Source organism: Amphibalanus amphitrite, unplaced genomic scaffold, assembly GCF_019059575.1.
Source record: "Amphibalanus amphitrite isolate SeventyFive unplaced genomic scaffold, NRLGWU_Aamphi_draft 000374F_arrow, whole genome shotgun sequence".
Taxonomy (NCBI): domain Eukaryota; kingdom Metazoa; phylum Arthropoda; class Thecostraca; order Balanomorpha; family Balanidae; genus Amphibalanus; species Amphibalanus amphitrite.
Window position 1 is genome coordinate 168,142 of NW_024881868.1, and position 12,254 is coordinate 180,395.

The 12,254-nt window shown below is 49.5% G+C and overlaps 1 protein-coding gene across 5 annotated transcripts in view; it reads right to left on the reverse strand.

The window, feature by feature from the left end:
- Positions 1 to 9,132: 9,132 nt before the first annotated feature.
- The window catches only part of LOC122389846 (RWD domain-containing protein 1-like), a 33,930-nt gene continuing 30,808 nt past the window's right edge, over positions 9,133 to 12,254 (reverse strand). For all 5 annotated transcript variants that reach the window (XM_043382289.1, XM_043382292.1, XM_043382291.1 and 2 more), the window contains 4 exons: positions 11,691 to 11,890; positions 11,088 to 11,231; positions 10,319 to 10,514; positions 9,133 to 9,857 (listed from right to left, as the gene is read on the reverse strand). In XM_043382289.1, coding sequence (XP_043238224.1) covers positions 9,766 to 9,857; positions 10,319 to 10,514; positions 11,088 to 11,231; positions 11,691 to 11,890 — 632 coding nt within the window. In that variant the 3' untranslated portion in view covers positions 9,133 to 9,765. The remainder of the gene's footprint in view (positions 9,858 to 10,318; positions 10,515 to 11,087; positions 11,232 to 11,690; positions 11,891 to 12,254) is intronic.

A 12,254-nucleotide genomic window follows, 5' to 3' on the forward strand; every position in this document is an offset into this window, starting at 1 on the left:
TGTACTAGACAACTGACGCCTTATCGCTGATTTTCGACAAAATGCGTTTTACTCGGTGTTATAGCGCTTTCCCTAGAAGCCCCGTGAACGGTGAAGCATTTTATCTTTGACCTGACCTGTGACGTCATCGGTGACCCCGAGGTCATTGAAATTTGGTTTCCTTCGACAAATTTGACAGGGCTATCGAACGCCGTTTGAATTTTCCGGATCCGTCCAGTAGTTTCGGAGATACGGGGGGGGCAAAAAATGCCCCCCCCCCCCCCACCGCGCGGAAGGTGGCTGGTAGGCCCACCGCCTGCCGGGTTAAACGAGCTCAGGAGATATGGACCTTTAGAAGAACGACGATAGTTGGATGAAGAAGCGGAAAACGACACAAAATAAATGCTAGTAGCCCATCACAAAGCTCTTATTGTTGTCTTCTTCCATGCTGTGACACATGATCTATTCCCTATGGTGACCTTGCAGACAGTGACTGGTCAGTAGGACGGATTCAAAAAGTTGAGGCAACAGAGACAACAAAAATCGACCGGCTTGCCACCCACTCCTTGGGATACACCTCGCGGGGTTGCTGTCGCTTCTGCTGCTGATTTAGAACCACCGATTTCGGGTCAGAGGTGCAGACAGCACTCCTCGCTCTCTCCCTCCTTCCCTCCCTTCTCAGGAGCGACGGTCACCGGGCATCTGACAAACGACCGTCATCCATTGTCGCCAGCAATCATGCTGGCACGGACGTTCAGTATTCGAGACGGCGGGGATACCCGGATGGCCCGAAGGAATGTGAGCCACCTAAGTCATATGTGAGCCGCACGGCAGTCAAATGTGAGCTGACTGACAGTCATTTGTGAGCCGCCGAACAGTCATATATGAGCTGCCTGACAGTGATATGTAAGCACTAAGCTGTCTGACAGTCATATGTGAGCATTAAGCTGCCTGACAGTCATATGTGAGGTAGTCCTTGCAGTCGCAGGCCACCAGTTGACTGGAGGCTGTGCCGCTCATTACGCCGAATTGTCTATCAACGCAAGGAGCGTCAGGGCACAGTGGCAGGGTGTCACTTAGCGTTTCTGATGGGTGCTCACCATTCAAATCCACTGGTGACCTATGAGAAATATAGTACAATTTTGCGGTCACCTTGACCTATCCGTTCCTATAATAGCACTGTAATAGCATCCTATAATACTTAATAGCATGTAGCACTGCAATAGCATTTATAGCACTGTATTTTGCATCCGTCATTCCTCAATGAAAGACAGCCAAACTTTGCCTGTTTAAAACGCAAAGCGTTTCTAATTCCATCACATGCAGTGCAAATAAAGCACCAGAACGACTAAAATGCATTCTGTAGCAGTTCCAATTTGACCGTTTAGGCGGCGTCATCCATCGTCTTCATCGTCTTTGTGCGGACAGCGACTGCTAATAGCTGTCAGTTTCATCACAGACTGTGTGCGCACTCAGCCCCGGGCCGGAGACGACATTTGTGCCGTACGCACATCTCGAACTGCGCGCGTCACTGCTGCAGAACAGGGTGTCCGGTGCGCCGCTTGGTATTTTTGTGTACCTACAACCAGCCAAATATAGATCACGATACCTACCCTCGATAAAACTGGGGACGGGGATCAAACGAGGCTGGTCACTGATCACCAACTTCTCATCCTGTTGTCTGATTTGTTAAAATAAAGAGATGAGTTGAGTCCTCCACATTGCCTCCGTCACATACAACTTGCGTAGGTGTTGAAATCCAAGAGTCAAATCGCTCCTTCTGCCGGCTCCGATACCAAATCTACCAAATCAAATCAACACTCCAGCAGACAAGGCTCTATGACCGACCAAAGAGATACTTCGGAGTTCGGCAACAATCAAGTTCACAGGACATGAAGTGCTCCTGTCTCCTCTCTTCCAGCCGTTTCTACAATACAACACGTGTTTTATGTTTCCCTGGGAAACGATCAATGAAACAAAATGAACGATGAAACAAAAACAAAGGAGTCACAATGCCTCATCCGGATGTAAGTAGGTACCTATACCGCTTGCAATTTTTTTCCAGGGACGAGCAAGTTCCATCTAGCAAACTCCCGTCAGAGACCACTAGACCAAGGCCATCTCCGGTGGGGCGACGCCCTGACACCGGGGCTTCTCGACCGCTTTATTCGCTCTGAGGAATGTCCTCGAACGCCACCGTTCATCACCCATGAAGTAATTGACGCGGTGGCGGCGGCGGTCAACGGACGCTGAACTGTCGGGAGATCGAGCAGGGCGGAAATGGCAACCGTCGGGGCGGAGCTGTTGAGCTGTTGGACGGACGCAACGAGCCACCGAACGCAAATATATTGACGACCATAAAAAATCATCAGATTAGACATATCCTGTACTTTGTCTGTTGGTAAACCATACGATTAGTCATTTTATGCTATCTGCTTTGCAGCGGACGATTTTCAACATTATATTTGTATTTGTATTTGTATTTGCCATCGTAGAGCGGTCCACTCAAAGTGTGGCTATTAAGCTCCGAGTCAAACATGGTCGCTGTCATGGATAAAAAAAAAAACACACACACACACACACACACACACCCCCACATACACGGTACACAGGGCTACCCCTGTGCTGTGGCGGCCACGGCTGTCGGAACGGTCACGTTCGGTGGAGATCCAGCAGGCGTCTCTTCACGGTACGTGAAAAACGCTGCTGGCTAAGCGGTGTCAGGTCACTCGACAGCCGGTTGTAGAGGGCAGGTGCCCTCGAGCAAAAGCGTCTCTTGCCGGTCTCGGTGTTGGACCTCGGCACGTAGTGTTGCCCGTCCTGCCTCGTGCGCCGGGACCGCCGGTCACCGTTGCACACGAATGCAGCCGCCAGTGACTCGGGCTCGCCACCAGCAATCACCTTGTGCGCCAGACACAGTGTACGGTGGTCGGCCATGTGCTGAGCGGGCAGCCAGCCAAGTTTCCCGCGCAGGTCACTAACATGATCAAATTTTCTCTTTCCAAAAATGACTCGTGCAGCAAAGTTCAGTACCTTTTGAATTCTGTCAATGTTTTTCTTAGTGCCGTTGCCGTAGACGGAAAGGCAGTATGTGACCTGCGAGAGAACCAAGGCGGCTACTAGTGTCTTGATGACACCGACAGGCAGGACGTGACGGACATGTGACAGCGCGACAAGAGTACCGCTGCATCGCCTGCCGACGACACCCACGTGACTGTCCCATGATAATTTCTGGTCGAAAATAACGCCAAGATTTTTTACCTCGCGGCAAGGTACGAGGTCAGTGTTGCGGAAGGCAATTTTGAAGTCTGGAAGGCCGCGCAAATTTTGACCTGTTCCGAGAGTGATGAGCTGTGTTTTGTTTGCGTTTACTTTAAGGGCGTTTGCGCAGAACCACTGATCCAAAGCAGTCAATGAATTTTCCATGCTATGAATAACAGCCGAAAGTTCGTTCTTTTTGCCAGAGACAATCACCTGGGTGTCGTCAGCGTACTGCACGACACTTGCACCCGCAGCGAACAGTGACATGTCATTTGCAAACACGGTAAACAAGAGGGGGCCCAGGGCAGACCCCTGGAAAACCCCCATCGAGTTCGGCATCGGCGGGGAGACGCTGGCAGCTCCAGTGTGGTCTCTGAGTGACACACTCTGGGTATGGCCGGTCAGGTAAGCTTTAAACCACTGAACATCCACACCGTGCAGCTCGAGTTTCCGAAGTAAAATGTCATGGTCGATAATATCAAAACACTTGCTCAGGTCAATAAGACATAAGAGGGTGATCTCCCCGCCGTCGGCAGCTGTGAGGATTTGGTCGGTTACGGTAGCCAGCGCGGTTTCCGTCGAATGGCGCGGACGGAAACCGTGCTGGCTGGGGGATAGGAGGTGGTTGGAGGATAGGTAATGGTAAAGCTGCCGCTGGACAACGCGCTCTACTAGTTTGGCGATGGTGGGGATGATGGAAATAGGACGGAAGTTGGAAGGATCGGATGGGTCGCCGGTCTTGAAGATGGGGTGAATGAGCGAATGTTTCCAGGTTGGAGGGTAGTCGGATTGGGTGAGACATGCGTTAATGATATGTAGGATGACATAGCCGACGGCGGGGAAGCCAGCCTTCAGAGCACGAGCACACAAACCATCAGATCCGCACGCAGGCGAGTTCCTCATGCTGTACAGCGCGATCGTCAGCGTATCGAGGTCGATGGGAGAGACTGAGAAGCCGCAGGCCCCCACACGCGGCAGGCGGCAGGGCAGGTCTGCCGCGTGCTCGGCCGCATCGGCCACCTCCGCCGCCACCCTCGGCCCGACAGACACGAAATACTCATTCAGCGCGCTCGGTGATAGCTGTGGTGAGGTGACATCTCGCTTCCGGCCAGCAACAACACTCCGAATGTTGCGCCACACGGTGTGGGGTCCCTGCTCCCTGATACGGGACTCTATGGCCAGGCGCGGGTCGCGGCGGATGGCGGACCGGACAGATCGGTTCAGATCGCGGTATTCGCTCGAGTCACGGCCGAGGGTGCGCAGAGCGCCGCGGCGGCTCGCCATCAAGTCCTTAGTGGCGGCCGTGACCGGCGGGGCAGATGGGTTGTGAACCTTGCGGCTCCGTATCGGCGCGTGCTTGTCCAGAACAGGTATGTAGAGTGATAAAAAAGCTCGCCACTTCCCATCGACCGTCTCAGATGTAAAAACGTCACTCCAGTCACAGCACTGTAAATCGAACAGAAACGCACCCGAGTCTATCCTAGCGAGTGGGCGTGACCGCGACACTACAGTGTGCGATCGTGGACGGCGCGGCACACTGAGACTACAACTAACGATGCGATGTGGGCTAAAATCACAATGTTTATTGCGGCGCGGCGTTGCTACGTTAAGACGATTGACAATGAGAACATCTAAGAGCGATCCAGAGGTAAATGTCGGGCCAGTCACTAGTTGAGAGAGCGAGTAATCATCTAAAAACACTTCTAAACGAGCTCTGGCTGGTGCCGGAGGGGGTTTGAGGAGGTCACAGTTCAGATCCCCGCCAATAATAATGGTCACATTCGGGTGATCGAGCAGCGCCCTCTGTAGCTGGGCCTCCAGGTCTCCGAAGTCGGCGTCGAGCGCCGCAGCCGTGTAGCGCGGCGGCCGGTAGATGGAGCCGATCAGAAGGCGCCGTCCGCGGTCCAGCGTCACCGTCGACCAGACGGCCTCCAGTCGGCTGTCTTGAGGACGCGGCGTCGCCGGCCGGTACGCAGCCGTCGACGTCAGGAATCGTCTACCATCGTCGGACGTCGTCCCAGTATGTTGCTCAGCAGTTACCCACTCGCCACTTGCCTTCCGTCCACCTTTCCCCATCCGCCTCTTCCACTCACACCTCCCCAGCTCTCCCTACCTGACCGGGCTCGCTGTGAATTCCTCACCCACTCGCGAGTCGCCGGTCGCCGCTCACTCGCCGGGTCACCGAAGCCGGCAGCCCCTCCGCGCAGGATTTAATTCGCGGCTGAACGAGAACGCCTCTGATCTCATCTGGGTTACGAGCGGGGATCGATCAGGCCCGCCGCCGTCGGACCCGGCTCATGGTGAGCAGTCGTCGCTCACCGCTCGGGGACGGCCCGAGGCGACAGCGGCGACCAACGCAAGATGCCTGACTGCACGACGCACGTCCACCGGGAGAAAGGCTTTCATGTGTAGGTACCTACTGCGGATGCAGGCCCAACGACAAAGGTTTACCACTGATCGACAAGCAGGCAAAATACAACACTCACCAAAACGGGATAAGGACAGTCAACGTCACACGCACATCTGTCATCACTCCCCTGGACCACGCACAATGTCTAGCTCAAATCTTGCCAAGCATACAGCTAAGCATCAAAATTCGAAGTCTTTCCTGCTCTCGAAATGACTGATAGTTAGGTGTAGGTAGGGGAGAGTGGGGTAATTTGGCCGGTGGTGTAAATTGGCCGCCCCCACCTGTACGAAAGCTGATAAAAGTGAATGAAATAACTTTAGTCTCTATTCATTTGTCATCGGCAGAACTAACTCGAGAACAAATGTCAAAACTTTCCCCCTCTTAGTTTTATTCAAAATTAGTAAAAGGTGAATTACGTTAGAAAATGGTAACTTTTACTTCCGTTTAAAAATTTGTATAACATGTAGTATTTGGGCTGTAAACGAATTCCAACATTATAGTGCCATTTTTTAGGGTGTTCAGCGGTTCCAAGAGCAATTTCATCTAGTTTTGTACAGCCATGACGACTTTATAGACAAAAATTTTCAGAATGGCAACGTGGGGTTATTTGGCCGGGACTAGCGGGGCAACTTGGCCGGTGCTCTCAGAGTCACTATGCTGGGACGGCCGAGTTGTCATGGTCAATTATACCATAAAGGACATAATTCATGACCAACTTTGACTACCTTGATGCCATATTTCCTATTGGACAGCTGTAAGGGCATGTGACGTCATCAAAGGTTACCTAACGCTTTTTGCTAATAAAAACTTACAGAAAAAAGATACATCCGCGCAAATGGTCTCATTGTGTTCAGCTCGTCAAGGCGCATCGAATAATATACATGATGACCTTGAACTAACGTAACCTTGAGGTCAAGCGACCTGAGGTAACGTGACCTGAAGCCAACCTTGACCTTGACCTTGACCTCTCGAGGCCAACACATACATGTTTCGATGCGGAATGACGAGAGAATTACGATGGTACTTTTAGTTTTGGCCTAACTTGATTACTTCAAAAGTTATTCGTAAAAAAACTGTCATCGCATCTAGAGCCGCTATTTTGACTATTTTCGACCCCTGTGACGGCTGAGTCAACCTCCAAAATGCTTCAAATGCGTCGTAGGACACGCGTCATTGCTGAATGTGAAGCTGACTCGCCTATAACAAAAATCATGGCCTCAAACTAACACAGGCCAAATTGCCCCACACCCCCGGCCAAATAACCCTGCTAGTGGGGCAATTTGGCCGCTTTGCAGACCTTTGTAATACGCCACAATTTCAATATAAGTAGTTACTCAATCATTTCAAGTTTACTGTCCAAGAAAGTAAAATGTATGCCACACCTGTCAGCGTTGAGAAAATGCAGAAATGTGTTGTCGATTTTTAGTTACATCGTTTTCTAAAAAAAGCGGCCAAATTACCCCACTCTCCCCTATGTAACTACGAACAAGAAAGAGCGGATTTTACCAACAGTCAGTTTCCACTTTTCACACCCGTCAGAGCATCATTTAATAAGCCGTGTCGACCGGGTTAGGTGCCCACCGCCGACAGCTCCACACGTTTCGCGCTTCTTTTGCCAGCCCCGATACCAAATCAACGGCAGGCAATCTCGTCGGTGCTGCCATCACAAATGGGCCGCATTAATATCGCATCCAGGAAACTACGCCGGCCCGGCACCGCACTCCAAATGTCGTTAGCTCTGCAGAGTGAGAGAAACGGGCTCTTGGCCAAAGGGCAGCTGCACAACGGATATGAGCGTCGAATCAGGCAGACGACTTTCTGGACTCGCTGCCAAACGATTACGAACAACGAGAGACACAGAATACAGCATTCATCATGGATAATGCCTGTCAAAATAGTTCATATTCAGTCCGCATTCCCAGTATCAGTACACCATCGATCGACTTGAAACCTGCTTACAACAGAACCCCCAAGGCAAGAATCAGTGGCCAGAAACATTCGGGGGCAATCCCAGACGTTGACATGTGTCAACAAAGGTCGTGTACCTGAAAGTGTTCCAGTGGAGCTGGAGCACTAAAATGGCACACAAGACAGGCAGACACGAACATATTTCACCATGAATAATTCAATTTATAAAGGTCACGCCGTTACTTAAATTCGTTAAATGTTCAGGTACAATACAACGCACAGAACATCTTGAACATTGGAGCATGTAGCATGCTAAATGCTCAGGGTCCATTGTCAGTAAAAGTAAGTAAGCAAGTAGTAAAGAGGTCGAGTAAAAGCAAGTAAATAAGTGGAGTAAAAGGTTCAGTGAAATGCGATATCATCAGCATGCAATGTCAAGAGCTATATAGGTAATGTTACATCACTTAGATTAGACTTTAACTGAAAGCATGGGTGTTATTTTAATTGTCAACTCTTACAGGGATGTTCACGAAAAACTGACACATTTTAAAACGACTTTGTAAGCATGTGAGAGCTCACGGAGACTTGACTTGCATGCCATTCGAAAGCCTGTTGAAAAAAGTTTTGTATCTGCATAGCTCCTTTAGTTAGCATCACATGAGCTTCCAAATAAATAAGAAAGGGTTAAAATGGGGAAATTTGACTTGGCGACAAAACTTAACGGAAAAACAATGAAGTTCTCGCGGCTGCCATCTGCCACCACGACTGAACCAGTCTACGAATTCGTCTAAAATTTGACATATTAATGTTTCGATGGATTATGTTTTATACTATTGGCATATTGTGGGCAAATTCCTAAGGAATGCCAAAATTGGCAGGCTTGGAAGTGCTGATGTCAGAAACCATGGCCGCATGCTGGCAGTCACTGTAGAGTGGTACCGTGCCATCTTTTAACAGCTTCTGTTAGCTACTGTAGCGGAAATGGGTCGACGTCTACACCATTTGGTGGTTCTGGCACGTCAGGGCCACCCTACGTACAGTAACGGCGATCATCGGTCTCACACGAGAACAGGGGGGAGGGGGCACTTGTCTCGCGCATCACCTCTCACCCATAGCCGGCCATTTCGCTCTACCTCAACTCCGTGGACTATTCCTGTGGGGTCACGTGAGTGACATGATCTGTAGCAGCGGCCCAAAGGACATCAAACCTCCCGACGAGTGCAGTGAGAGGTGTTGCAATTCTCCAGGCACGTGCCCAAAAACGGGGAATAATTTCCTGTTTCGGGCTGAGTCGTGCACTGCTCCAAAAACTCGTCATCTGCAAAATACGCTGTAACTTCTTAGAAACGAAAATGACATGATCCCAAAATATGTCAATACAAACTTAGAAGTCCACTCTATTTGCCCATAGCATGATCACCGTTCTGAGGGCAAGTGTTTTCTCGTAATTCGGAAATAAAATGTGTCAGTTTTTCGTGAACATCCCTGTACTTGCATTTGCTTATGAAAGTCTGATACGCCAAACCGAAACCACATGACATAAGCTGGAAAAAGTCTGCAATAAAAATACGAGCTTTCGAAAGGATTTCACAAAAATGTATTGAACACTTGAAAATAGCTTTCTGACTCACACAGGTGTCCAACCTAATAGATAATCATGGAGGTTTACTCCAGCGTGTTCGCTATCGGTGTCCCCCTTCCTCTTACGCGCCACACTCAGCACAAACCATGGTAGACTTTAACCAAAAACAACATCACAAAACGCCGCTGTAACCTTGACGTGAAGCTCCCATGGCCAAGAGCTCCTTGACACAGCGACAGCATCGTTCACACACGATACGGTTCCAAAAATTCAGTGGAACAATCACCCATGTGAAACGTCACCTACAATTACACGGCGGTGCTCAAAACTGAAGCTTCGCTGCACCGCCACCAGGGCGAAATCACAAGGCAGAAACGCACCGAGCAGTCACAGATTTAGACGTCCGCTCTCGTGTATTCGCCGCAGATGTTTATCACTCTGGGATCGATTTCTTGTGTCAGCAGCGGAGCCATTTTAACAAGGTGCAACTGGCTCATTTAACACCGCGGAACAGACATTCGAACGGCATGTTTGGGGCGAAGGAGCTCACCTCCCTTTCCGGCAGAGCAACATGCCGAGCCCAGCTGTCGTTCATAACCTATTGCGTGCACTTACCAAAAGTAAATCATGAATCACTCAACTCGGCCAGTTCGTCGTCCAGGCCCAGATCATCCAGGTCTTGGAAGAGCGACTCGTCGACCTTGACATCTTCCCCAGCTATAACAGCGACAGTGCGACCGTCAGTACGGGTACACTAAAGTGGCTCTCAGTCGTGGTATTCAGCTTAGGAAATAATAGGCACTACCAAACACAGTGACAAATTACGATCACACAGGAAAACCTGCCTAGTGCCTATGTCATATTAAGGAAGTGTAATTTGCGTAGCTGAGTGTTTCATATGACATAATGGTCACGTAAAAGCTCGTTCATGCATAAGAGTAGCCAAAAAAGTGCAGGGAAGCTTCGCTGCATTTTTTTGAATTTGAAATAGAAAATATCCTTGTCAATCAAGTCAAAAAAGAAAAACTAAGTCTAGCTTGCCAATGATCACCCACGAATCACATAAATCGACCAGTCATAATGCATACAGCCAGCAAAACTTTCACCGGGAATCAATATCCAGCTGCCCGTATCCCAGAGCATCTCAGCAATCAACTGCATCCCATCCTTCCACTTACCGTCCTCAAGGAACTTGATGTCGGAGTTGTCGAGCGTGTTGTCCTTCTGGAAGAGCTCGCGGCCGGACAGCTTGCTGCGCCGCGCCGCCTCCAGTTGGCGCGCCTTCTCGGCCCGTAGCGCGTTCATCTCGCGCTCAAAGTTCTCCTTCCACACGAGAAATGACTCCACCGTCACACGCGTACCCTCGAACCGTTTCTGCAGCAGAGGAAGGGTGTCAGACGGACGGCGGCGACTCGGATGGTCAGACGGCATCTCTTCCTTTATTGGCATTCAAAGCCAATGACATTGCCTTGAGTTCATAGCCACTTTAGTGTCACAGCATCGCTGTACATACAATTCATATTGTAACATATTTTGTCAAACAACTTAACAGGGCCAAACCGTGGGTATAGCAAGGGAATGGAAACAGCCCAGTCAACTCTGGCCAAAAAAATGAGGCATAAATTGCTACATGGCTAAGTGCGAAATAAAACGTATATTGTGTACAGACTATATTTCTACAGGTAATACGCTAAAGAGTGTACTTAATTGAAGTATACTTTACATATAGGTACACTTTATGGTACCTATAAAGTGCACGAAGTAACGTAAATAGTTGACTGGCTGCACGCAAATCAAATAAGTGTTGAAAACGCTATAACAAAGTGACACAAATGATATGCAATCTTCCCACTCAATCCTGGGAGGGGGAGCGGAGGCAAAGATGGATTGAGAGCAGAAGTGATGTGGGGTTGGTAGGAGTAAAAGAAATAGGAGGCAAGCACTGACCCGTTCGGCCTCCTCGACCTCGCGCTTAATCCGCTCCGCCTCCTCCTCCTTCCTGCGCTGCAGCTCGTCGCAGTGGCAGTTGAGCCACTCACCAGCCGCCGACACGATTGTGAAGATCATTACCATGCCCACGTTGGCCTCGGCCTAACAACAGACGGCAGACGGCAGTCAGAGACTACGGAATGAACAGCATAGATGAGAGCAAAGTTCGAACCAGTCATAAAGTCATTTGACTTGATGACTGACATTAAGTCATTTGATATTAGTGTGGCATAATAAGGCGTCCGTCTCGTAGCTCGGTGGCAGCGAGTTCGTGGCCAGCGAGTGTCACGTCGCTCGACCCGTTTTTCTATATCGAGCCGGCTGGTCACTCGTGAGAGAGGACCACGCAAGACCGAAGAGGACCCAAGATATTATTTGGTAGAAGCTGTATATTCAACCACTTCTTGAATGAAGACCATTTATTTTACTGAAGTAGGTATTTGTATTTGATCAATTATAAAGAAGGTAAGGTGATCACTGCTTCAAGGAGCCATGACCATTTCTCGAACTGAAATAACATGCTGCACCCAAAGGGCTATCAACTGCATAGACAATACATACCTCTGCCTGCATCATCTCCATGAGTTGTTCCACCTCCAGAGGTGTACAGTTTTCTGGCTCCTCTAGGATCTCGAGCTGCGGCACCTCGTCTGGGTAGCGTTCTGGACAGGAGATAGCCAACAAACATCGGCAGCCATTCTCTGGTGCCAGGTCATAGTCCTGGCTCTTCACAGTGATCTGGAACTGGCCGGGACCCACCACTGGCAGGAGATTGGTGTCACAGCTATGTCGACTACAAGATCAACTGAGTACATAGATAACGTTATTGCTGGTGTGCACACATATCTGTAAGCTTAACAGCATGGGCAACAGTCATGAATGGTATCAAATAGGCACCTAAATGCGATGGGATAGGTATACTCAATAGCAGGTGTCAAACTTGCAATATTATGTGCAGAATACTAGTGCTAATGTAGCATGAAATGTTTGGCTGTTTGCTAATGTTTGATAACTCTGCCATTGCACACTTACAGCTTATTTTACTGTGATATCTTTTCTCTACTTGCATGTAATGGCATGAGCTATGAGTGACTAGTGGCTAAAAATGCAAGTCATCACAGTATC